The sequence below is a fragment of the Ambystoma mexicanum genome, chromosome 1p, assembly GCF_040938575.1.
Source record: "Ambystoma mexicanum isolate Mex_15411 chromosome 1p, UKY_AmexF1_1, whole genome shotgun sequence".
Classification (NCBI taxonomy): Eukaryota; Metazoa; Chordata; class Amphibia; order Caudata; family Ambystomatidae; genus Ambystoma; species Ambystoma mexicanum.
Genome location: NC_090921.1, coordinates 302926447 through 302953255, shown reverse-complemented (window position 1 = coordinate 302953255; position 26809 = coordinate 302926447). Strand labels below are relative to the sequence as shown.

General features: G+C 46.9%; 1 protein-coding gene across 4 annotated transcripts in view; it reads right to left on the bottom strand.

The window, feature by feature from the left end:
• TMEM259 (transmembrane protein 259) overlaps nucleotides 1-26809 on the bottom strand; it is a 648432-nt gene that overhangs the window by 33177 nt on the left and 588446 nt on the right. For all 4 annotated transcript variants that reach the window (XM_069647475.1, XM_069647467.1, XM_069647484.1 and 1 more), the window contains exon 10: nucleotides 17988-18087. In XM_069647475.1, coding sequence (XP_069503576.1) covers nucleotides 17988-18087 — 100 coding nt within the window. The remainder of the gene's footprint in view (nucleotides 1-17987; nucleotides 18088-26809) is intronic.

Sequence of the window (26809 nt, the reverse complement as noted above, 5' to 3'; positions counted from 1 at the left end):
AGCTCCAAGCCCAGTTGCGAGCCCTCTCCACCTCCATCCACATTACCCCGTTCACGCCGTCCTGCCTGCCCTCCAGCCATGATTGGTTTGGTCCTCCTGGCCTTAAGTGACTCTCCCAGGGCAGCCCGCTGTCCGTGCAGCCAATGGCCCCTAGGCAAAGGGCGGCTCCTACAAGAGGCGGCTCCATATTCGTGTTTACAGGTGTCAGCATGGGAAGCCAGCGGCCAGCCGTCAACCAGCAGCTACTAGTACGGTAAGAGGGGTCGGGGGTGGGTGGAGGGGAGTAGAGCAATTACTCTACCCTGGAAGGCCGGCCACTTAGCAAACTTACCTACACCTGTACAATAATGACATTACTATCCTCTGCCTCTCTCTCCCCCACTGTACAGGTCTCTCAAATCTAGCTGTGTTCTATCCTGTACTCAAATTGCATTGTGAGATATCGGCCTCTCTCCCACGATACAGGTCTTCAGATCTAGCTGTGTTTTGCCTTGTACTCAAATTGCATTGAGAGATAAGGCCTTTCTCCCACTATACAGGTCTCAAATCTAGCTGTGTTCTATCCTGTACTCAAATTGCATTGTGAGACATAGGCCCAACGAGACCCACTGCAGTCTTTCCCTACCCCCATCGTCACACAGCGCACCCCCTTCCACAGTGCACCTTCAACTTGCATCCATCAACCCCCCCTTTTCCCCTGCTCTCACTACACCTACCCCCATAAAACAGTCACACTCTCCCCCAGCCTTAGATCCCGCTCTGCGCAAATAAGAGCAGCAAGATGGAGATGGATTAGAGAGCACCCCACCATATAACACCAGAGAATGCAGCAAGACACCTAGTATGCCTATCGCACTCCAACCACGCCAGCAACCAACCCCTGACACCACCTGCTCTCATTCTCGCCAATCAACTACACCACCACCCCAACTCTCACTTCCCCAGCCATCGCGCAGCAAGAGAAGCGCTAGCCAATACCCCATACAGCCTAGAACCACCCACTCTCTCCCATGACCACTCAATGCAAGAAAAGGGTGAGACCGCAGGTAGCTAATGCTCCCTCCCACCCCCAGCATCACCCATTCTGACACAGTTTGCAACCGCTGCAGTATAGAAGCAAAACCTCACTGCCCTCACGCAACACAGTCCTAGCCCTTTTCCTCTCCGTCCCGTCCCACCACTCCAACTGCTCCCTCATCCCCACACTCCACCTCTCCCCTTTGCCCCTCCTCACTGGCTGTCCCCACATCAGACCCTGCTCTCCCTCTCCCCCGAACCCTACCCACAAAGGCATCCCATGAAATATCTTGCACCCTCATCAACGCCAGGTCAGTTTCCAAAAAAACCCTCTACATCTATGACCTCATCGCAGAAGAAAACCCAGACATAGTTTTCATTACTGAGACCTGGTTCTCCGATGACTACGAACCCCTTGCCTACAATACCTTCCCACCTGGTTACATTCTCACCGCCACAAACAGATCACGAAGGGTAAGAGGGATTGCAAGATTACACAAAGACCAATTGAAGCTAATAACCAAGGACACCTCCACCAGCACCACAGACTATGAATCCCGCCTGGTAAAACTCCAACTTCCACCCTCCACCTCACACAGCTTCCTAACTCAACTACAGACCCCCCCCGGCTATGACAAAAACTTCACAGACACATTTGGTGAAGCACTGGCCGCCAACCTCATCCTACACTCAGCCCTCACCAGCTTAGATTTCAACACATGGTTCGACTCCCCATCAAACCCTACGACCAGGTCACTCACCGTCTAGATCCACCCACACGAGAGGCCACACCCTCAACGCAGTTTTCAGCACCGCATACATTTACCCAGCACCCGCGCCCCCTGTCATGGTCCCATCACTCAGCACTGTGTTTCACCAGAACGTCATTGTATTTTCCCATAATCCCTCGCTTGTCTTGAAGCGATTTGAAACACATTGTGTATAGGCGCTATATAAATAAACTATCGTATCATACCACTCAACGCCCCACATGTCCACCACCAACCAACCCCTCTACTTTCCCACCATGGAACAAAGTGGTAAACACCCCAGATCTTGAATTCTCACTCAACTCTTTCTCACGGAAGGACCCCCAGCAATAGATTCCTTCGATCTCTGGCTTACCAATGCCCTCAAACCCCTGACCCGGTCGAAACTCACCTCGCAGAGATATGGACCAACACCCCCAATCTCAAACCTCTCAAAACCCTTAAGCACTGCCTGGAACGGGTCTGGAGAGCCGACCCATTAGCCCAGAACAAAATCGCCCTGGCAAGGACAACCAGAATTTACAGATCGGAAATCAGAAAAAGCAAGAAAGCATTCTATTGAAACCAAATCCAAAATGCTTGCAACCCAAGTAAGGAACTACAAAAAAAAAAAAAAAAAAAAAGCTACACGGCTGAATTCAAATCCCCCTCATGCTCACGCCTGTCCACCCTAAGCTCCCAAGCCTTATGGAGACACCCTCTCGCTCCACTTCTACAATGCATGCCGCCAACGAAAGACAACGCCATCACCGCCAAACTAAAAATCTTATCACCGCCCACTCGCCCACAGCCCCCGACCCAAACCCCCTCACAATCAACACTCATTTGACTTTCTCCCATCACACACCTAGAATTCCTCTCGCTGGTAGCAGCCAGTCAGGCTCCCCGGAACACCTGTCCCCACCCTCAATGCTCAAAAAAATACAAGCTTCCACCTGTACAGGTAACGTCACACACAATCCTTTTTCTCTCACATCAGGATCTTCCCCGAAAGTCCTAAACATCCTACACCAAACCTATTCTAAAAAAAAAAAAAAAAAAAACGAGTCTTGACCCACTCCTTCCCCAAAACTACCGACCTATCTCCAATACGCGTTTCATTGCCAAACTGATTGGCCGCGCAGCTTGCAAACAGCGCAGCCAACTTACCGAAGCCAACAACCTCCTAGACCCAGCGCTATCAGGTTCAGACCACTAAGGGGAACAGAATCCTCGCGAGTCTATCCGGGACGACCTAAAAACAGCTGACGCAGACGGCTGCGCAGTCCTCGTCCTGCTACACCTTTCCGCAGCCTTTGATACCATTGATCACTCGATTCTATTAGTCAGACTACAAACACAAGGAATCAAAAGCACAGCCCTTTCGTAGATCTCTTCCTTTATTTCTAACCGGTAGCAAATCATGCACCTCGACCAGTTCACATCCAGATAATGTCCAGTTTGTAAAGGTGTCCAAGGAGCGTCCACAACACCGCTAATCTTCAACTTCCACATACGACTCATTCCCGCAATCATCTGTTTGTAAATTACCTGCTACCACTATCCTCAAAATCCCAAACTACGAAGGCTCTGGCAGCCCAGACCCATCAATGTGCCTCTCGACATTGACCACTGGATAACGACCAACCACCTCATCGGCAACCCTGGAAAAACCGAAATACTAGTCTGTGGGAAAACTCATCCCCCAACCAATCCCGTGGCCCAAACCACAAGCACCGGCACCCTCCAACATGGTTAAAAACGTTGGGTGCAAATTTTACTACGATTTATCCCTCACCCAACACACCACCAGCGTATCCAAAACCTGTTTCTTCCACCTATGTATTCTCAGGCGGATCTTCCCCTTACCGCACCTATCCCCACCGTTTCTCGGCCATCAACTCCATCACCCTTTCCCGCCTAGACTACGCAAACTGCCTCTACCTAGGAGCCCCCGGCATCCCAACTAAGGAAACTCCAAAGAATCTAAAATGTGGCAGCACATCTGCTCATTAACCTGCCTGTGAGAGAACACATTAGCCCTACCCTGAGAGTCCTCCACTGGCTCCCTATTGCTGGACCCACCATCTTCAAAAGCCATGTCATCACCCATCTCGCAGACCACAAGGGCCCTGAATTCCGCAGAGACAAAATTGTCCCCCCAACGACCTACGATCCTCAGATCTCGCACTGCATTTCACTTAGTGATCCCACCCCACAGCTCTGCAAGGCTCGGCAGATCCTCCTCCTCCGTCCAAGCGCCAATCATCTGGAATTCCCTTCCACTACACATTCGTAACACTGAAAACCAATTGAAATTCAGGAAGGCCCTTAAAACCTGGCTCTTCCCAATACTCTTAATCCACTGCAACCCGTGAATATACCACTAAAACTCCCCTGCATCAACCACTACTCAGGGGCCTGCAGATCTCGCAGCAGTTTTCACCTGACACCACCACCTATTGCTCAACCATTCTGCCAGCCGACTAGTACTCCAGGTCAGCCAGCAGCTTTCGCTGTGGCACACTGGCATCATTCTCACTGCGCCCCCGACCCCCGGTCCACATGAGAGACAAACAATGAGGCAAGTAGCCAGGACAGCACATGCCCATCACTAAACAATCACTGCCACTGTTAACCTGCATCGCTCACTCAGGGAAGCTCTCAACACTAGCAATCTCCCACTACAAATGCATCCCCAAATCGAGGTATAACAAACCATCGATGACTGTCACATTACGGAAACCTACTGTACTATAGGCTGAAAACTACGGCCTTGCGAAGCTTGGTCCTCTCCCCACCATGCATTCTCAAGTCTGGGTGTGGCCTGTTTATTGTGTGATGGGATCTACTGAGTTTGTGCCTCCTGCCCACTATGCTGGATTCTTGGATGTGAGTGGGACATCCATCTTTGTTTACTGTGTGGTAAGGCCTGCGGCGTTGGGATACCCGGGCCACGCTCCTGCTGTGCAGGATTCTCAAGACCGGGTGTAGCCACCATCTTTGTTTACCATATGCTTACACCTACTGCACTGTGAAACATAGGCCTCTCTCCCACTATACAGGATTGTCAAATCTTGATGTAGCCTCCATCCGTGTTTAATATATGCAGATACCTGCTACAATATGAAACCGAAGCCCATTGGTATAGGACACTCAATTTTAGACCTGGATAAATATTGCCCCAGCTGAGCAATCTCGCAGCATACTGTACGTATATCTCACACCACTAGTGTGGACACAGGCCGCAGGCACGTCCAAGCATCCATGCACAATAGAATAAGACTATTGCTAAGCACATCCGGTCTAGCACCACACATAGCCATCCAGACAAACAGCTGACGTACGTCAACACCTATGCAAATAGCATACAGCGACCACCATCCGAAAGGAATCCGGTAGAGCTGGCCTCATAGACGCTCAACAATAGCAATCTATCTCTTACCCTCAACAGCACCCACCCATGTGTCCGACCTCTCTTGGGCTGCTAAATTGAGGCTTGCAAGCCACCCAAGTCTCAGAACGGCAACATGCACACATGCATCACCTAAACTTAACTCCCTAGAATTTCCAACCACAGACTACGGTCACCAAGGGCGTTCCAACCGAGAAAAAGCACATTAAGGTCACACAATTGGGGAAAGAGCGCTATATAAATAACCAAATACAATACTAACTGGACATTAATATATAGTCTATGGGGTTGTGAGAGTCCTTGCATATGCACTGCTTGTATATATATACTTGTGTATCTTAATGTACTTATTTAACTCTATAGTTTCATGCCTGACTGTATATATTTTTTCATCATCATTGTGGAGTATGTCCTCGATTGTGCATGTGGACTAATTGTACCTCTTGTTGACCTATTACCCCATTACCTGAGAGCACAGCCTCATCACTCTGACAACGGTGTCCACGTTTAAGAGAGGTTTATCATACCTTTTTTGTCAGGTGTTTCAACCTTCCCAAAAGGCTTAATTGTTGCATCATCCTCAGAGGGTAGTACAGAAAAACTGCAGTAACAGTATCATTCACGGATTCACATCCAAACCCCTCCCTAACCGGCATGAGGCTCAACCATGCACTATTGTGTGCACCATATTGAGGCTCAACCGTGCACTATTGTGTGCACCATATTGAGGTTCAACCAATCACTATTGTGTGCGCCATATGAAGCAAAGGGAAGTATTGGCTAAAGGGTAAATGACCAAAAAACATCACTAAGAACTCTAAAGTGAATACAGTTTCTTGTATTTCTTTGAAACTGCTTAATGGTACAGAAGATTCTCAGTCCTATGGGTAATATTCAACAGCATGTGAATCTATGAAAGGTACCAACGCTTGAGAAAAACATTTCCTTTCAGTAAAAAAGCTCTGACATATCATAAATGAATCATCATAAAACAATTCACATGGAGAAAAAAAAATGCATTGTTTCGAAGCAAGTCCACTCTACACACTAAGAAACGACCATGAGAGTTCCAGGTCTTTCTTACAGCACATCCAATGAAGCACGTTAATGGCACTGGTTTATCCCACACTTACCATGCCGCCCGCTCCCCCTTTCTTTACCTCAAAGTGACGCCCCCCGTTTAACCCCATGCAACCGCCTCTCGAGCAAAAGCTATTTAAGTAGGTGCCTCACCCCTTCGAAACCTGGCCAGGTCCCTGCCCCATCTCAATCAGCAGATTGGCTCCTGGTGCTTGTAGGGCTGCTGCCTTCCATTTCTGCGGCTCTCCTACTAGCACCTTTTCATTTCCCTCCCCACACCTTTTCAGTCCCTCTCTGCCCCCCTCCTGCTCCTTTATTGCCTTACTTACTGCTTCAGCCACCTTTAATGACCCAGCACCAGTACCGGGCGGCAAAGCCGCCGAGGGAAACGCCCAAACAGTAAACAGCAACACTACATACACAAATGCCACATGGTTGCACTTTGATAAATACCATTCAACAATGCCGAAATGTTTTGGTACATCATTTACAGTTGCAACAAGGGTGTTGAATAAGGCTATGGATTGGAGATTATTTGGATAATGAATGCAGAGTGGATACACAAGGACCACACAAAAAAAAACAGGATCGCAGAATAATGTAACAAGCAGTAGTTTCTTGAGGTCTACCGATGGCAGTCATACCTTAACAGTAACGTGCACTTTTCCTTAAACTTAAAAGCATTATGGCAGTACACATAACCCTGAACATGGTTATAAAGGTTGTTTGATAAGACATGCATTACTTATCGTAATAGCATTTCCGATTGTATCTGCTTAGATTCACATGCTGTGCATATTGTCCGACATCTATGGTAATCGCTGAGTGTTAGGGAGAATTCTTATTTCTGTGCTAATTCCCTTCTACCTTAGAGACCCCAAGCTCTTTTGCTGGACTTTAGGACTTTGTATTTTTATCCTGGAGAGAGTGAGACCTTTGTATTTTTCTTTCATTTGTACCCGGTGTTTCTTTTGGTTTTGGAGTCTGACAAACTCCAAAGGCATTATCTTTTTACATTGTGTCACAGAGCACCCTGTACAGTGTCAGAGAAATCCTTTGGATTTCTGCTAATGTTTAAATACCTTCTCTTGGAAAAACTGTTTGCAAGAGTAGTAAAGTGAAATTGAGTTTACTTACCTTTTTCTCTTTGTAGACCCAGCACACACTATCTTACATGAAGTGCTGGAGGGGTTACATAGTGTCCCCTTTGGCTACCTTCTCATGTAACATTTTTATGTTACCCTTTCTACAATTAATGGCTGGTGGCTGTGGTTTACTTTTTCTTACCATGGTGCGTTATTAGCGCAGACTAAATCCTCAGCTACAGTATTGCTCCCATGGGTGCCCATTTTGTCAAAATGGCCCTGGTCATCTTTTTTCGCCATTTCCTGTTGGAAAGGTCCTTCTTGAGATTTACTCTGCGCACCAAACAAGGTTTGGTCTCTGCTTTGTCTTCGGTGGATGTGAAGCCTGCCTCTGGCTCCAAAATGTCTAACAGGAAGCAAGGGAGGTTCCCGGAACTACCTGTGCTCAGTCTCCTTGGTTACAGCAATGCACCCAAAAGGTGATTGGCTGGAGGGCTTGTCCTTGAGGACAGCCACCCTGCTGTGTGAGGGACATCTACGCTGCGAATGAATGGGAGAAACTTGCATAAAAGGCGAGGTCTTTTGCAAGGACGGCAGAGTCGACCACTGGACGAAGGAACCGAAGAAGAAACTGGAAGAGAAGCTTGCTGCACCCTCCTGGACCGTTGGTTTGCCAGGTGAAGCCCTGCTGCAGTGCTGAAGCTTTGAATTTCTAATTGACTAGAGAAGCCCAGAAAGGACTTCTCCCCTTGGGTTGGTGGGACCAATCAGTCTCAGGACAAACTCTAATGGAACCCCTCTCTCTGCTGGCTGTACTTCTTTGCTGCTGCAGGAACCGAGTGTCAGGGGACAGGAACACCAGAATCTAGTGCATCGCCTTTAAGCCGGAACCGAGCTCCACGAAGATCCGCCGGACTCCCTCGAAGCAGGACTAACCAAGCCTGAGCCACCTCAACAGTGCTGGACCCCAGAAGCAAGGAAAGTCCACAAGGTGTCCAAGAAGCGCAGTGGTGCTATTTGCGAGTAACAAACTACAAAGTGCCACTGATCTGAATTGTGCCCATTGCTGCCACGACCTTCAAACCGCGGTGGGGGGAGTCCCAGACGTCCTCTTGTACCCACGACCGAGGCCCAGTAACATGATCTGCAGGAGTACAAAAAGAACGAGTACAAAAAGAACAGAAGCCAGCTGGAACCTTTTCTTCAGACTCAAGGTACTGTGGAACCAGGTGTACTTACCTCGTGTGTAGGCTTGCTTGCTCTCACTGGAGACTTGCATTTACTGCCCTTTGCAGAGTTGCTTGCAGCTTTGCCCTTCACAAGCCTCCCAGCTTGTGGCCCAACAGTGATTTCTTTTTACAACAAACTTTCTCTATAACATTGTGCAAGACATTTGTGCTTTCACAAGAAGTGCCTCAGCTTCCCTAGATTTTTCTCAATTGACATTGGCTGTCCTGGCTCCCTAAAGACTTTTCTTACCCTCTGACTTGTGTTTAATCTGTCCCCCCACAACGTCATACATACCTTACTTGTATAGCTGGGAAAGGGGTAACCTAAATTTCATTGTGGATTGAAAAGTGCTTACCCATTTGAGAAACTTGTTAATCTTTGTTTCCTTCCCCAACGTTCTCCTTTTTGCCATTTAAGTGTGAAAAGTGATATTAATGTCCACAGTGTTCCTAACTATTGAAGTCACCTCAGGGTGTAGGAACATCTGTGTGCCACCCCAATAGAGAATCTACTTTATTGAACTGAAGGAGTGTATTGTTGAAGTATATTTACGTGTTGCATATTGCTCCCTTCTAAAGAAGGATTATTTTAAAACTGGTAAATTAATGCATTATTTTAATCAAGAACCCTCGAGTATAAGTGTTATTTGAATGCCTGTCGCTGTGAATCTATGTTACAAGCCTACAGCTCACATTGACCCCTTTTGCGATAAGCATGCCTGCTCAGTCACTCTACCAACTTGTGTACTACAGACCTAGCCGAAAGTTTGGGTTACCTATTGCCAAGAGGACAAGACTGGTGTAGTCTCCCACAGGGTTACTACATACAATCTTGCCTAACACTTAGTATTGCATCTTGTCTTTCGAGGACCGAAACGGGGACATGTACATGGGCGTGCTTGTAACATTATCCATAACGTGTAGTGTACCCAAAATCCCTCACGCGTTGCGGTCCCTCTGGTTGTGTTTTTTCTACTGCGAGGGAGCTTTTGACTATTGTGAGAGAGTAAAGAGACCAGGATAAGGTATCTGTTCCTTTTACTCCAAGAGGTAAGGAAAGGTGGGCACATGTGAATCTAAACAGATACAATCATCAGAAATGCCATTATGGTAAGTAATGCACGTCTTCTGATGCTTGTGAATCTGCTTAGAATCACATGCTGTGCATAGACTAGCGAGCAGTACCCAGAGATGATAGTGGGATGTGTGAAGAAACAGTAGTAAAGAGATGTCTTCGTACCGCTTGTCCCACCCGAGAATCAAACCTAGCGTGTGTATCCAGGCAGTAGTGTTTTGTAAAGATTTCTACAGAACTCCAGGTTGCTGCTTTACAAATGGACTAACATTTCCAATGAATGCTATGGAACCCCCATGCCCCGAGTAGTGTGCTCTAGGCTTGAAGGGCAGATCTCTCTTGGCAAGAGTGTGACGCAGTTTAGGATCCACCTTGAAATCGCCGATTTAGAGACAGGAGCCCCTTCTCTACCAGCTGCCACTGAAACTAAAAACTGGTTTGTCTTTCCAAGAGGTTTTGTCTTTTCCAGCTAGATGACCGCTCTCCTCACATCAAGCGTGTGGAGACTTCTTTTTTGCCACGTTAGTGGGGTTCTGGAAAAAAGTGGGTAGTTCTGATTGGTTAACATGGACCGTTGAAATAAATTTGGGCGCAAATTGTGGGTGAGTGCGCAGGACCACTTTCTCTTTGTGAATTGTGACAAATGGGTCTAGGACTGAAAGAGTCTGCAGTTCACCAACACTTCTTATTGAAGTGACTGCCACCAGAACGGCTGTTTAAGTGCAAGCCTTAACTCGCCTTATGCATAGGTTCAAATGGAGATCCCATTAGTCTAGTTAATACCAAATGTAGTTCCCATCCGGAAGTTGGGTTGGAGATTGGGGGATGAAGTCTTTTAACCCCCCTACATGAAAGCCTTGACAGGAATTTTCCACCACGGAATGCTTTTATGAGATGTGGTGCAAGCCAAAAGTGCAGCTAAGTGGACTTAGGAAATTGAAAACCAAGCCTGAATATAGCAAGTGAGTTAGGTACAGCATCATATGTGTTGGTGAGCATTCATTAGAATTGATGATTTTAGTACTGCACCAGACACAAAGCATTTCCATTTGCTAGAGTAGCAGTGGTCTGGTGTCTGGTTTTCGTGCTTCTTTAAGTATGTCCATGCATCTTTGAGGAAGGTGGGGGTGTCCGAACTCTAGGACTTTAGCAGCCAGGCTGCTAAATTGAGAGTTTGCCGGGATGGATGTAGGGTCTCCCCATTGTCTTGCGACAGCATGTTGTACGGGCATGGCAGCTTCCTCGCAGGGGAGACGGGCATTGCCATCAGATGAGAATCAGGGTTGGCGGGCCCACATCGGGGCCACCAGAATCCTAGTGACTGGTTCCTGGTGCATATTGTGCACTATCTTGTTCAGTAGGGAAGTCAGGGGGGGTAAGCATAGAGAAATTTCCCCAACCATGTTATCCAGAGTCCCTTCCCCTTGGAGCAGCTGTAAGGGGACCTTGGAGACGTAATTTGGGCATTGAGCGTACTCTAGAGTTGCGAACAGGTCGATATCTGGGAAGCCCAAGTCTGCGAAGAGTAGGGTCTCTGTGTAATCGCCTTTCGTACTCTGTGGGTAGAGGGAAGTCTCAGTTGAGCACGTCTGCCAGAAGATAGAGGTCCCCTGGAACGTGTTGAGACAGGAGTAACATCTTGTGTTTGAGAGCCCACTTCCATATGTTTTGTGACAGTTTGGATAGCCCTGGAGAGCGCGTGCCCCCTGTTTGTTCAGGTAATACTTGGCCGTGGTGCGGTCTGTGAGGACGAGTACCGTCTATCCCTGTAGTTGTGTCTGAAGAGCCTTCAGGGCTTTGAACACTGCTAACAATTCTAACAGGTTTGTGGTTGGATGCTACTGTTGGGGGCCAAAAGCTGTACGCAGTGTGAAGGAGGTGAGGGCCCCCCCACCCCATGAGGTGCGTCCATGGTGAGAGTGGCTTATACTCTGGGGGTGGTGAAGGTCTTTCCCCTGCAAGAGGTTTTCCCTCTACCACCACTGCAGAGAGCGAACGAGGGCTGCCAAGACAACCACTAGATCGTCCCATTGTCTGCTGACCTGACACCAATGGCTGGAGAACCACTCTTACATTGGGCGCATGCGTGGCAGGAGGCCATCATCCCTAACAGTTTCATGGCTTTGCGTACGTCACCTCGCGGCTGGCGACCTAGTGAATTATTTGGAACAGTATGTTTTGAACCCTCTTTGAGGGAAAGACGGAGCTGTCTCTGGTCTGAATTAGAGCCCCCAGAAACTGCTTGACCCTACTGGGGTCTAGGCTCGACTTCTCATTGATCGAGAATCCCAGACTGAAGAGGAGATCTACCGTCTTCTGGGTGTTTGATGGCCATGTTCCGTTCGAATCCCCTGTTATTAGCCAGTCGTCGAAAGGAAGTATAGACTGGAATGGACTGTCTGCGCAGGTGGACCGCTACTACGGTCAGTACCTTTGTAAACACCCTTGGGACTGAGGCAATGCCGACGGGGAGGAGCTGGAACTGATCGTGCTTGTCCCCGATCATGAACCGTAGGCACTTTGTGCGCTGGCAACATTGAAATATGAAAATATGCATCTTTCATGTCCAATGTTGCCATGTAATCCCCCTGTGTTAACAGTGGGATTACTTCCTGCAATGTTGTCATTCTGAACTTTTGTGGCTTGACAAACTTTGTTCGCTGGGCGCAAGTCTAACACAGGGCGCATGGTTAAATCCTTTTTGGGTTCAAGGAAGTACACTGAATAAATAGCCTTGTCTACCTGTTGAAAGAGGACGACTTCTATGGTGCCCTTTTCTTGAAGGATCTTCACCTCTTGTAGCAGAATTTTCAGGTGTTCTGGCGATAGGCGTCTGGATGTTGATGGACGTTATCGAGTTGGCCGGTGGAACTCTATACAATAACCGTGGGCGATGGTCTTGAGCACCCACTGGTTTGCAGTGACCCCATTCCATGCATGAGGGAAAGAGGTTATTCGTCCCCCGAATGGGGAGGCATGAAAGGTAGCCGGACTGGCGAGTCATTTTTGAGCAGAGGCCGGGGAACATCTTGGGGTGGAATTCCTACCCCTCCCTTTGCAGACCCCCTTGTTGGTATTGACCTGTGGCGGTAGCGTCCTGTCCGCAGGACCATGATGCACTCCCTGTTCCATAGTGGTTGTGGGGGGGGGGGCGTGAGAAGGATTGCCCCCGAAAGGAATGGCGAGAGTTAGCTTATCTCCAGAGGATAGCTCAGGGGCAACGTGCTTGTCTTGGAAGCAAGACGAAACGGAGCAACATAGGTTCAATCCCCTGGTCCGCGCTTAGAAACCTCTGGGTATTAAGCGAGTTATAAATATCCTATCATATCATATACCTCCTCGCTCTTGATAGGGTCTTGCTGTGATTTGATTGAGAGAAAACAGCAAAGAAGGACCATAAGACTAACTAAGGCATAATGTACTGCCTTCCAAAACAAATTAGTTTCCTCCACTGGTTTGTTTATAAGGGAGGCCTGGTCTCAGACTTAAAGACTGAATTTTTGAGCCAGGCGTGCCTTTTGAGAAGGGTACCCTGTGCCAGGGCCCCGCCCCGCTGTTCATACTGCATCCAAGGTGTACTTCAGGATATTTTGGTTGACCTGTCTCCCTTCCCAGACAACCGCCAGCAGGCTTGATCGTACAGGTTCCGGGACTTCTTGTAGGCCCTCCTGAAGTAAGTTCCATTGTACATCACAACTTACCAGCATGTAGTGTTATTGGCAATTCTAGTGGAATATGCTGCAGACGTATTGCTGTGCTTTCCGAGTGCGTACAACTTTTTACAGTGCTTGTCTGGTGGTACCTCTGTCGTAGACAACACTCCGGCTCTCTTCATGGTAGTAGTGACTACCAGGGAGTCTGGGGTGGCATGGACCCAGATTCACAGCGGGTCAGAAGGGGAGGGGTGAAATTCCTACTAAAGGGTCGACCGCTCTTTTAAGAGATGGGGACAACAATGAGGGTGCGAGGGGCTTCTTGATGGAGTTAAGCAGTGGGAACGCCCGACTTGTGGGGGGTTTGTCTTTTAGGAAGTCTTCCACAAAGTCTGTGTCCTGTACTGTCTCTTGTGTGACAATTTGAAAATGGTCTGCAGCCCTCTTTAGGATTGCTTTGAAGGACATTTGATAGTCAATGGGTGAGGTTTGCCTCTGAGTAGGGGAGGAGGCAAGGTCTAGCCAAAGGGCATCCGGATCTAGAGTTGTAGTGTGGGAGAGCCATGGTGTTTCCTCTACCGGCTGTTCCTGACCCCAGTCTGGCTACTGGTCTGGTGTCTCCTCTAAAGGATTTTCTTCCCGATTATAGGGTCCTCAGACTTCTTCACGGTCTGAGAATTCTAAAACTTCCTCCTCAGGAAAAGAACTGGAATGTATTTGTACTTTAGAAAGAGTAGGGCAGGAATCCTCCTCCCTAGGTCTTTTTGGGGTAATACATTTCTCAGAAAAGTCAACTTTGAAAGTTTGTAAATGTAAGCTTCAAACCTAACTGCGGTCCATAGGGATGAACCAGAGGGGTCTGGAGGAGGAGGGGTAGGGCTCTCCTGGAGGACAGGAATCTTTGGGAGGTCGAGATTTATCAGCCATAACCTTTGAGATGGGCAGTAACCCTTCTGCCGCGACGTCGGTTCCAGGGAGGGCAGCCAATCAGGAGGATCGGTGGGCGTTTTTGAAACTTTCGACAGGCCTGTTGGAGTCTGTAGCTTCCTCGACGTATCAGTGAAGAGATCTTGTGGGGTTGTGTGCTTTACCTTTTGTGGTGTGGGTGTGGCCCCTGTCGCCAGGATGTTTTTTCCCCATAGCAGCACCAGTGGCATGCCTGTCGGCTCGGGCACTTCAGAACCTGATGGTTCAGCGGAAATGTCAATGGCCTCCACATCGGAGCCATGGCTGCCGCTTGAATCCTCATCACTCGAGGCGCCTGCGCAAACAGGGGAACCACTCTCGGCATGCATGGCGTAGGCCGCCCAACACTTCGTCTGCCGATCTTATAGAGTCTTTGGATGAAAAAGTTGGCAAGACTTGCAGGATTGCTCATTGTGATCACGAGGCAGACACTTGTTACACTTTTGATTCCTCCCACCTTAGAGCCCTCCAGCTCTTTTGCTAAACTTTGGGACTTCGAACTTTTTAATTCTACTTGTTTTCTGTGTTTGTTTCCTTTTGGTTATGGAGTTTTAGACAACTCCATAGGCAGATTTTCATTTTTGTCACACAGCACCCTCAGTGCAGCGACACAGGGAAGTATTTCCAGCCTTTCCCATGGTTTAAATACCTTCTCTAGGAAAAACTACTGTTTCCCAGAGTAAGTAAAGTGAAATTGACTTTACTAGTTTTAAATTCCTAGACCCAGCACACCCAATCTTACAATAGAGTGCTGGAAGGGTTACTTAGTATCCCCTGTGTCTAGATACTCATGTAGCAGTCAAGTGCTACACTTTCCTCTCAGAATGGCTGGTGGGAGTAATTTTACAACGAACTACCATGATTTTCCCAGACCACAAACTTTCAATAGCTTCGGTAGTGTTAAATTCCGGGAGCCATGTTTTTCAAGATGGTGTCCGAGCCCTCGCCGTTTAAACAGGTCCCGGTCTTCTTTTCGCCATTTATTTTAGGAAAGGTCCTTCTCGAGTTTGTCTATGCGCGCGAAATAGAATTGGTCCCTTTCTTCCTTCGCCTTTGTCGGGATTCAGGAGTGAAGACCACATCTGGTTCCCGAGTGTTTGGGGTGGGCAAGAAGTGATGGAGGTGCCCAAAACTACCTGTGCTTAGTCTCCTAGGAGACCCAAATGCACTCTGGCGTGATTGACTAGCTGACTGTCCAGCAAGGACAGCCACCCTGCTGGGCGAGTGACAGCTAGGCTGGAATGAATGGGACAGAACTTAATAAAAGGCGAGTCTCTTGGCTTGGAAGGCAGAGTCGATCACTGGAATGAATTAATCGAAGACTAGCTAGAAGAGGACGGTTGCTGCAACTCCTGGACCCTTGGTTTGCCCGGTGAAGCTCTGCTGCAGGTCCGAATCGCCAAGTTCACCTCGACAGAGAAGCCCCTGCAAGGACGACTTCTCCGTTTGAGTTGGTGGGACCAATCAACTCAACAGTAAGCCACCTGGATACTCATCTCAGAGCTGGTTGACTTTCCTCAGTGTGCTGCAGGAAACCGTAGAACCAGGGAGGGAGACACCAGTTTGTGTGTTGACTTACAGCTACTGGAATTGAAGATTTGCCAAGCTTTTCAACTATTCGTGCAGTGCAGGAGTCCCCCGACGTTCTCCCTCTTGTACCCACAACCAAGGCCCAGGAATAGCGAGATCTGCAGTAACTGCAAGGAACAGATATCGTCAATTGCCTCTTTTTCTTAATTTGTAAGGTACTGTAAAACCTGACAGAGGACTTACCTCTCGCGGTGAAAGTGCTTGAAACTATCAACTCGCAGGCCTAATCAGCTTGTGACCCAGCATATAATTCTTCTCGCTACAAATAATGCTAAGAACTGTTTCAGAGACTGTTCCGTTTAACTACTTTAACCTATCCAAGACGTTAGCCCACTGACTTTGGCCTAACCTATTGAATTGACTCTTCTTAGACAGAATAACTTGTAACCTTTTAGGTTCTAAATAACCTATGCCTTTTTACTGCTCCTTCAAAGTATTCTGAATGCCTCAGAAATAGTATAGTACTGAAGTATATTTGTGTGCGATATATAACTACCTCCTTCTAGTGAATGTTTTATAACTGACAGTTGAATAAATCAATAAGTATTTTAACAAGAAACCTTGAGTAAGTTTATTTGAACACCTGTGATTGTAGACCACTAACATTACAGCTCACATTTCTCTCTTGAGATAAGCCTGGCTGCTCAGCTCCGCTACTAAAACTGTGTAGTACAGACTTATACCAAAGGTTGGTTTGCTTACACCTGTTGTGTGTAGTGGTCCCCAAGGGTACTGCATACAAACTCTGCCTAACATCCTTCCACAGGTATTTGCAGTTGCAGGACGAGCAAAACATACAAGGAGTCCTCTCCATAGTCGAGGTAAATGGTGACAGCAAGACCAGAAGGTAAAAGGGGCGGGGGGGGGGGGGGGGGGCGGGTGATGGAAAAGCATTCTAAAAAGAACCAAACACTGGGGCCCCACTCTCCCTACTGTACAGGCCAGGCCGGTTGGCCGAGGACACGCGGTCGACAGCATCGACCGAAGCACCAGTCGCCAAAATCCGTAGTTTTCGGCGTAGGTCCAGAAGTAGCCATCAATGGTGAAAGGTCGAAGATTAAACGAAAAACGGTCGTGGATAATAGTTATAATTTATCAATGTACGAGCTCCGCATATTGGGACCTCGACGTGCGAGGGATTTTAAGTACACTACACGTCACATTAGGGATAGTGTTACAAGCACGCCCATGTCGACATCCCCCTTTCGATCCTCGAAAGACAAGATGCAATGCTCGCGATTACCACTAGACGTCAGACTATATGCACAGCATGTGATTCTAAGCAGATTCACAAGCATCAGAGAAAGGCAGATCATCAATTCCCAGAACATGGTGCGTCACACCTAGATAATGCTGTACTCCGTGATATGAATTATTCATTAAATAAATGCAAATAATCCACAAACATTTGCATAAAGTTATTTCACCCTAGAGAACAAGTGTTTTGGATACTTGAAACAACTGCCAATAGTACTGAAATGTCAAGCAACTTATAAATGTACACTATGACCCTGATAATATCCAACATTATTTGCTATCTTAGTTTGTATTGTGTTAAAGAACTCTTATTTAACAGTGTTGGAGCTCCTAAAATGAGGTTTTTAATACTACAGTGGAACAAGGTCCGTCTATAGTAAATTATTAAAAAGCTCATCGGAATTAATGTCAGACATATGGAACTCCAAAAAAGCATGCAGGCGAGTAATTACATCACATTTGACGACATACCATTACATAGTATGGGGCCTATTATAAAAGGCAAAAACGCCACCCATTTTTTCGAGATAAAACAAAATGTTCGTCTTTGTCAAAGAATGCATGTTAACTGAAGTGACCAGACTAAGTCTCCCCTATCCCCACCAACCCCAGTGCCCACTTGTGCTGTATCAACTAGCTAGAATATTTACTCAACCAACCCAAATATCAGCACACCTGTACCAGATGCACTAGCTATGGGACCATGGAAGCTACAATCCCTGCTTCAACAACTCTCTATTGGAGTTCCGTTTTTACCTTCACAAACCCAGTCCCTTTTACAATTTTTTATTTAATTTTGGACGTAGCTGTTTTGGCAGGACACGGATGCTAAACCTGTGCTTACAATTCTAAATGAGATTGCGGCTCTCACCTGAATGAAGAGCCAGGAAGTGACCAGAGCCAGACTGCTGTATTGCCCATTGAAGCGGTAGTGATAGGCATAGAAGGCAAAATGGTACAAGTAGAAAAACCTGAAATACAAAAAGAGGATAATGGGCTCACAGAATAAGCACCCATGCAATACAGCCATTAAGGACTTCATAAAAATTAGTATGAACCTTCGATGTGCACGATGACAACATGCAAACAGCTAACAGACTACTATCCATGCAATTAAAAACAACACACTGCACATGGCATAACCAAGTGGAACAAAACATACATGAAATACTAAATCATCTTTCACCACAAGTTGTTAGAAGGGACAACTTTTTATCTTATGAAGTAGCTCTTTACTTTTTACTGGCTTTTGATATAGGTTTATCCTGCCTGGCATAGCATAAAGCCTAACAGTATGTATCTGCAAGTGCACTGCCTTTAGCATCCTTATGATGCCCGAGGCAGGGTAACCCCACAGTGTCTCAGAGAAGGTGCCCAAAGACATGTCCTTGAACCAGTCCTGTTGTGCTGGTAGCTAAAGCACGATTTAAGAAATTGTAGTCGATTGTGGACTACAGCGATATAAATTTATTCACAAAGACTGATGAACACACTACCAAGAGCTGATGAGCTGGTAGACAAAGAAGGTGTTGCCGAATTCTTAAGCAACTTGACCTCACTTCAAAGCACTGGCAAATAGCATTAACAGTATGTGCCAAAGAGTAAAACGCATTCTCAAGGCCCTGTTTTTTGGGCTAAAGATTGCACTGAGAATGATGCATTATACACTCATAGGTTTCGAGAACCTAAGTCACCTACCTGGATAACCGCTGGTTTCAGTATCTACTGTGAGGAGCATATGAGATACTATCAGTACTGGGAAACCATGCTTCCCTTTTGAATTCTTGTACCCATTAACATTGCACACAGCAATGTCACCCTAGCGTTTTACATTTGTGATTTTAGGTTACTTTTATATGCGTCTAAAGACAAGTTGGTGGCAGCAGCTACAGTTTTCTCAGTTTTGCATTGCTTTTATTGTGCACTTTCACGTTTACTGCATATGGCTACTAAACCTGGCTAGTGCCCTAAAATGGCCGTACCCCAAGATTTTTGCTCTCTTCTTTTGCCGTATTGCCGTTTGGACTTCTTCCAGCATTGCCACTCAGGAAATCCCTTATAAGGCCATGCAATTTCCCAGGAAACCCGCTGCTTTCGCGGGCTATGGCTGACTGTGTGTGTGGCACCCAGGAAGGGAGTGCGACTGCCTAGTCCCACTCCACATCTGTAGTGCCAGAAAGTCTAAGTGTGGGTGTTAGGCAATATTGTATGCAGTACCCTTTGGGTGCACTACAACAACCCTGACCTCCTGGCAATAGGAACCCAACCTTTGCTATAAGTCGGAACTACACAGGTTGGTAGTGTGTTGAGCAGCCAGGCTCATCTCAAGAGGGGTCAATGTGAGCAGTAGTGGAGTTACACCGAGATTCACAGTGACAAGTATTCAAATAAACTCTTACACACAAGGTTTCTTGATTAAACAATTATTAAATTAACAGTCAGTTTGAGTAAGCCTTCAGAAGGGGCAATATAATAGTAACACAAATACAATCCAAAATACACACTTAGTTTCTCTAAATCAGCAAGTAGCTGTTTGGGATGGCACACAGACACTTCCTACACCCTCAGGTGACTTTAGTAACTAGGACACTGGACATTAATAGATCACTGTTGCATTTAGGGCAATACTTGGGAGTATGTCAAAGAAAAGGGTTGTTAGAACAAATCAAGAGATCTCACAAATATTCTGAAGCAGGTAAGTACTTTTGGTAACCCACAATGCAAAGCAAGTTAAACCCTTCCTGGAAGGAAGACAAAACACACAGAGGGAAGAAGCGTCATTCAGGGAGCCAGGCCAGGCCAAAGTCAATTGGGCAAAAGTCGAGGTGAGCTGAAGCAATTCTTGAAGGTAGGTTAAAGTGTTGGACAATGTTTTAGAAGTCTTTGTAGAAAAGAAGAAATCAAAGTAGGATCACAAGTTGATTAGGCTTGTGAGGTAAAGAAGCTGTTAGCAACTCTACAGAAGCAACCAAGCCAAGTCTCCACTGAGAACAAGTGAGGTTACATAACAAGAGGTAAGTTCTCTTAGACTGCACAGTAGCTTTGGTTACAAGAAATGGTTCGAGTTGGCTTCTGCTCCTGTGCAGCACTGCAGATCCTGTGTTTCGGGGCCTCAGTCGTGGAGACAAGAGGGAGGACATCTGGAGGACTCCTGCACTGCAACGGGAGGAATCGTACACAAATGTCGACCTGAGAATTGCGACGGCCAAAAATGCTGACTTATTTATTTTTTTAAACCCCCCTTACACCACATACATATGTGGGGGGGTATGGGATATTCTAGTAGTATGGGGGGCTGCAGGGGTCACACCCCGCATCTCTATGTGGTGCAAAGCGGGTTTCTTTAAAAGAAAATTGAAAAGAAAAATCACCATTTTCGGCAGTCGCAATTAAGTTTGGTCTCAGTGATCACATACATCCAACGGGACGGTCGGCGACAGAAAACGACCAACTTCTATTCAGTGGGACTTTGCGGTTTCAGCTCATTGAGTCTACTGCAAATAGCAACACTGCGGTTCCTGGGTGTCGAGGTGGGCTTTCCCTGCATCTGGGGTCCAACACTCTGTGAGGTGGCTCAGGCATGGTCAGTCCTGCTTCCTGGGAGTCCAGAGGATCTTCCTGGAGCTCTTGGCCAACTTAAAAGCAACGCACACAATCTGGTGTTCCTCTCCCTGGCTCTTCGGTTCCAGCAGCAACTGCAGTGGAAATACAACCAGCTTCGAGAGGATGTCCAGGTGGCTTACTTTGGAGTTGATTGGTCCCACCAACTCAAGGCAGAAGTCGTCCTTGCAGGGCTTCTCTAGTCGAGACGAATTTGGAGCTTCAGCGCAGAAGCAGGGCTTCACCGGGCAAACCAACGATCCATGAGTTGCAGCAGGTGCCTCTACCTAGCTGCCAGTCAAACAGGGTGGCTGCGTTTGCCAGACAGCCAGTCGGCCAGTCACCTTTGGGTGCATTCCTGGAACCAAGGGGATTAAGCACATGGAGTTTTGGGCACCTCCCTCACTTCCTGCCCCCGTCAGATATACTGCAGACCGAGGCGGGCTTCACCCATGAATCCCGCCAAATACAAAACGAACAAAGGGGCCAAACCTAGTTTGGCACACAGAGTAAATGTCAAGAAGGACCTTTGCACAAAGAATTGGCGAAAAAAGAAGACCAGGGCCATTTTGAGAAAAATTGCACCCTTGAGTGCTTTACTGCAGCTGCGAACGCAGCTCACGGTAAAAGCAAACCACTGCCACTAGCCATTCATCGAGGAATGGGTAACAAAAATGTTACATGCAAAACTAGACAAAGGGGATACTAAGTAACCCCTCCAGCACCCTACTGTAAGATAGTGTGTGCTGGTTTAGAAAGTTACAATGCAAGTAAAGTCAATTTCCCTTCATTGCTCTTGGAAACAGTAGTTTATCCAAGAGAAAGTTATTCAAACCTTTGCGAAATCTGAAAGACTTCCCTGTGCCACTGAACTGCTGAGGGAATCTGTGTTGTGGATCCATGGTGGGTGTAAAGGAATTAGTAGCATTACGTCCGAGTCCACGAACACAGCACCTGGGCCTCCGTTGATGAAGCCAGTGAGCAGGTGACACTGGGTGCTTACAAAAATAAAACCTGGAAGTCGTGGTCAACACGATCACCCAATTTTGCAGTTGAGGCCTGAAGAACTTCAGGGCCCACAACGCAGCTGGTAGCTCCAGGACATTGTTGTCAAGTCTCTTTTCGTCAGGAGACCAGCGGCCTCTGGCGTGGGACAGACATGTGTGTTGGCTACCCAGCCCTGCAGTGAAGATTCTGCCATGACCGTGACTTGATACTCGAAGATGCAAAAGGGTGCCACTTGAATGAATGTCTGATGAATCTAGTCTTCCAAGGATCCCAAAATCTGTTGTCAAAAGGCATCCAGGAATTTTGTGTATAGTGAACGCCTCTAAACAGCCTGGTGCAGAACTGCTTTTGCAGACTCAGATTATTTCTCTTGATTCTGTGGTGATTGATGGCAAGTCATTTCTTCACTTCTTTCATCACATCGTGGCCTCTAATGTATCACAAAGGCCTCCACCAGAACTCCAAAAACTGCTTCTCTGAACCTTTTCACAAACAGAAATCCAAATCTGCCCAACTGGTCTCCTTTGGTCCCTCTTGAAACGCTTTGTGGCCAAGATGGGGAAAGTGTTTAACTTGCCTGTGATTGCATAGTCCATTCTACTGTTGACTGACAAACATGCAGGACGTCTCCACGTCATTAGCCAACTATAAACAGTGAATCAACATGGCAACAGCAGTGTAAACACGTGGAACACCGAGCATGGTAAGGATGATCTTTAACCAGACATCCTTTATTTCATTTGGAGGCGAGACATCCTGAGGTTTTAAATGTCAAATCCGTCCCTACTTTGTTATGTATATAATTGGCGTTATAGCAGTTTCAATCATTTTTTTACTGACTGAATGTTTTTTAGCATTACATTTTTGGAAATACTGAGGGCACCGTTGGGTTTTTCATTCAGTATAACTTCATGGTCATCACATCCACAATAACTAATACATACTTACGGCAATGTGCCGCTTCCATTTCCAAAAAAGAAATAGTCCAGCAATGCTTTCTCTGTTAAAGCTATATTTTTCTATTCCACACATTCATATGCATTTAGATGCTGTCAAGAGAACCAAGCCACACACACACACACACACACACACACACACACACACACGAGATAATGTGTAAATGGTGAACACTTCAGCACATTATCATATCCCTTTTGAAAGGGTCAATTTTGAGTTTTAACATACTAAGTTTAATAAGCACCAGCACATTAACTAATCACTACTGAAATGCATTTGTTCACAGCTCAGGCTTCAATCACCATACAGCATCACATTTTCAGATGGAGGCACACAATGGTGCTACTGGGATATAACTTGCCGACAGTGCATGGATATATGTTGCCTGGGGCATTCCTTTATATGAATCCATTTATTGAGATTGAACAGACTGGTTTAAATCAAGAGGAAACTGTATCGATCAATAACAATATGTTTTACTACTTTCCATCTCTCCATCTATGTTGCTGGCTTTTCTATTATATTGACACGCAGACTGTTAGAGATTTTTTGTTTTTGATCAACAATTGTAAAAAGAAATCCTTGCCATTGTAAAACCTTAAGAAAAACCCAGAAGGGTTGAAACACATGCTGGCTAGGGCAAGATTCTGATTATTCACTATTCAATTTTCTTTAAATCCTTGTGTCATTCATTACTTTTGTCTAAATTCTAGTTAGGCATGTGCATATTTTTTTTTTTAAACTTCAAAAAATCAATAAACATCACACAACAACTGGCACCACATGTTGGGATCTGCACTGTATCGTCCATCTCAGCACGCTGGCTTAGCAATCTCATCTGTCCCCAATGCTTAACCTTCCATTGTCTATGTCTCTGAAATCAAGCCCCATCCGACCTGGCCATTGGTTCTGGCTTCTCTCCCCACTGAGTGCCCACACCCCTCTTGCCGCCGGCAGTTCAATCTATGTCCGGCCGACTGGGGCCTGTTGGGCCATGCCCTTCTGTGCTTTCGAACAGGTATGTATGAGGGAATACCATACAAGTAACTTGGCCACACTTTCTCCTTCTCCCCTCTGCATCGCTTTGGTCCACACAGATGTTTCCGCTATCACCCATTTCTTCAGGTCTGCCCACCACATTTCTATTAATGACCCTATACTTGTATATCATGTCATCGCTATGCGATGGTTCGCCAGAATGCACATTAGGTCTTTCATTCTTGCTATGTGTCCACTGTTTTCCACCCCCATCGGGAACAGCCCTATTAGGTAAGATTCCGGCGACCATGTCTGCATTTGGATCCTCTTGCCGCCGCCCTGTTCTTTAAAGTGCCCCAGATTTCCAGCATCACCGGGCAGGACCAGATCATGTGCAGTATATCTGCCTTTTTGCCGCGCAGCGTGGGCAACTACGGGTCCGTTTACCATGTTTAGCATTCTCTTGGGTGTAGAGGTATGCTGTGTGTGAGGTAAAGCTGCATCTGCTTGAATCTCACATTCTTGGAGACTTTAGCATACCGAAGTGTCCTTCTCGACTCCTCATCCGTGAAGGTTCTGTAGAGCTCCTCCTCCCATCTAGCTCTTGCCTGCAGCTCCCTGCCATTGTTGCGGCTCTGGAGCCATTCGTAGAGTCTGGATACTGTGTGTTCTCCCTCCGACACATCGTACCACGCATCCAGCTTCCCCTCGATATCCCCCCCTTACCCCTTCAGGTAATTTACTCCACCTCTTCTTGATCTTCCGGACGATACTGTTGTACAACAGAAATTGTCCGCTGCGTACGTCCTGCTCTTCCATTAAGGTTGGAACGTCTACCCCTTGTCCATCTTTCCATAGATCTCCAATCTGGGCCACTCCCTTGTCTTCCCACTGTGCACAATAAGTTGTCAGGGCCACTGTGCAGGTGTCAACTAATCCCGGTGGGGATTTGTCTGGAGTAGTGGTCTTATGTTCCTTGTATCTTCCATGCTCTCCTCCATAGGGTAAGGCTCAGTTTAACCAGGTTAGGTAGTGGCTTGACTAGGGCTTCGTCTATCCATAAGAGTTCCCTCAGGTAGTAGTGTTTTATAGCTGGCTGAAAGAGCAGTGTGTCTATGGATGTGTCATCCCCAAGCCATCTTACCACAAATTGAAGTTATCCCGCCAGTTAGTAGCGTTCAAAGTCCGGCAGCCTGATCCCCAACCCATTCGTAATACCTCTGTAGTGTATTCAGCGCTATCCTGTTCCTCCCACCACCCCACAGGAATTCCCTTGTCATTGTGTGGAGTGGTCTAAAGAAGGACCCAGGAATGTTGTATGGAATGTTAGTAAAGTAATAGCGTCTTCCAGCACTTCATTACTTGCCCTATTTTGTCTAGAGCTGCCTGTGTGTGGGCTGTATGTGGTGTTGTGGTGTATGTCCACTCCTAAGTAGCAGAAGGTGACTGGTGTCCATGTGAGTCCTAAATTCGGCAACTGGTCAGGGGCAGCCCAACTCCAGTCCGCTAGGGGGAAGAGCAAAGATTTCTCCCTATTAATCGCGATTCCTGACAGTCTGGCAAATGCCCCCATGGCTTCTAGTAGGCCTGGCAAGTTTCCCCTCAGATTCACGACATAAAGGAGCAGGTCATCTGCGTGTATCGAGATTTGGCGTACCACCCCATCCATCTCTATTCCAGCGTCCTTGTACTCTGCCCTGAGGAAAACCACGAATGTTTCCAGTGCCAATATGTATAGCATCGGGGATAGTGGGTATCCCTGCTTTGTGCCCCTGCCAATTTCCCACCCCTCCGAAATATGTCACCATTGCTCTAGGATCCCTGTAAAGGAGCCTAATCCAGCAGATGTATCCCTATCCCGAAGTGTGCGAACGCTCCCAGGAGCCAGTCCCAATTCACTGAGTGAAATGCCTTAATAGCAATGTGACCACTGCGCATTCTCCCTGTTCTTGATTCGTACTATCTACATGTGAAGTCTACGCAGGTTCCATGTTGTGTTCCTCCCTGGTACATATCCCGTTTGGCCTGGGTGCACTAGCGTAGTTATGACTCGCTTGAGTCCATTCTCTAGGGCTGCGGTCAGGATTTTGGAGTCCTGGTTGATCAGGGAAATCGGTCCATAGAAGCCAGACTCTAGAGGCGGTTTCCCAGGTTTCAATATGAGTATTATAACTGATTCTGATAGGCTCTGCAGTAACCCTTCTCTCTCATACGGCTCCTCATACACCTTTAGCAACCGTGGGGCAGTTTTTTTTTTATTTCTTATAAAATTACCTGGGTAGCCCATCAGGTCCTAGGGATTTGCCTGTTGGGAGGTCGGCTATTACGGCCGTCAACTCCTCTACTGCGAGGGGTGTTAGGGAGAATATTCAGAAATGTGCTAATTCCCTCAATCTTGGAGCTTCCCAGCAACTTTGCTGGATTTTGAGGACTTGATTTTATTTCCCTGGAGAGAGACTCTTTTTTCCACTCTCTCATATACTGTAATATGATTTTGAACTCTGTTGGTTATGGAGTCTGACAAACTCCATACGCATCATCTTTTACATTGCGTCACACACCACCTTCAGTGCAGTGGCACAGGGAAGTCTTTCAGATTTCCTAAAGGTATAAATAACATTTCTTGGCTATACAACTATTTCCAAGAGCAGTACAGTGAAAATTACTTTACTTACAATTGTAATGTTCTAGACGCAGCACACAATATCTTACAATAGGGTGCTGGAGGGGTTGCCTTGTATCCCCTTTGTCTAGCTTCTCATATAACATTTTTATTTTTACGTTACCCTTTCCTCACTGAAGGGCTGGTGGCAGTGGTTTACTTTTAACTATCGTGCATTTACCGCGGGCTGCGTTCGCAGCTGCAGTAAAGCACCCAAGGTGGCATTTGTCAAAATGGCCCAGGTCTTCTTTTCTCGCCATTTCTTTGTGAAAAGGTCCTTCTTGAGATTCACTCTGCGCCCCAAACCAGGTTTGGTCCCTTTGATCGCATTGCCTTTAGCGGGATTCACGAGTGAAACCCACCTCTTGCTCCAGGGTGTCTGATGGGGCAGGAAGTGAGGGAGGTCCCCGAAACACCCTGTGCTTAGTCTCCTAGGAGACCCAAATGCACTTTGTGGTGATTGGCCGGCTGATTGTTCGGCAAGGACA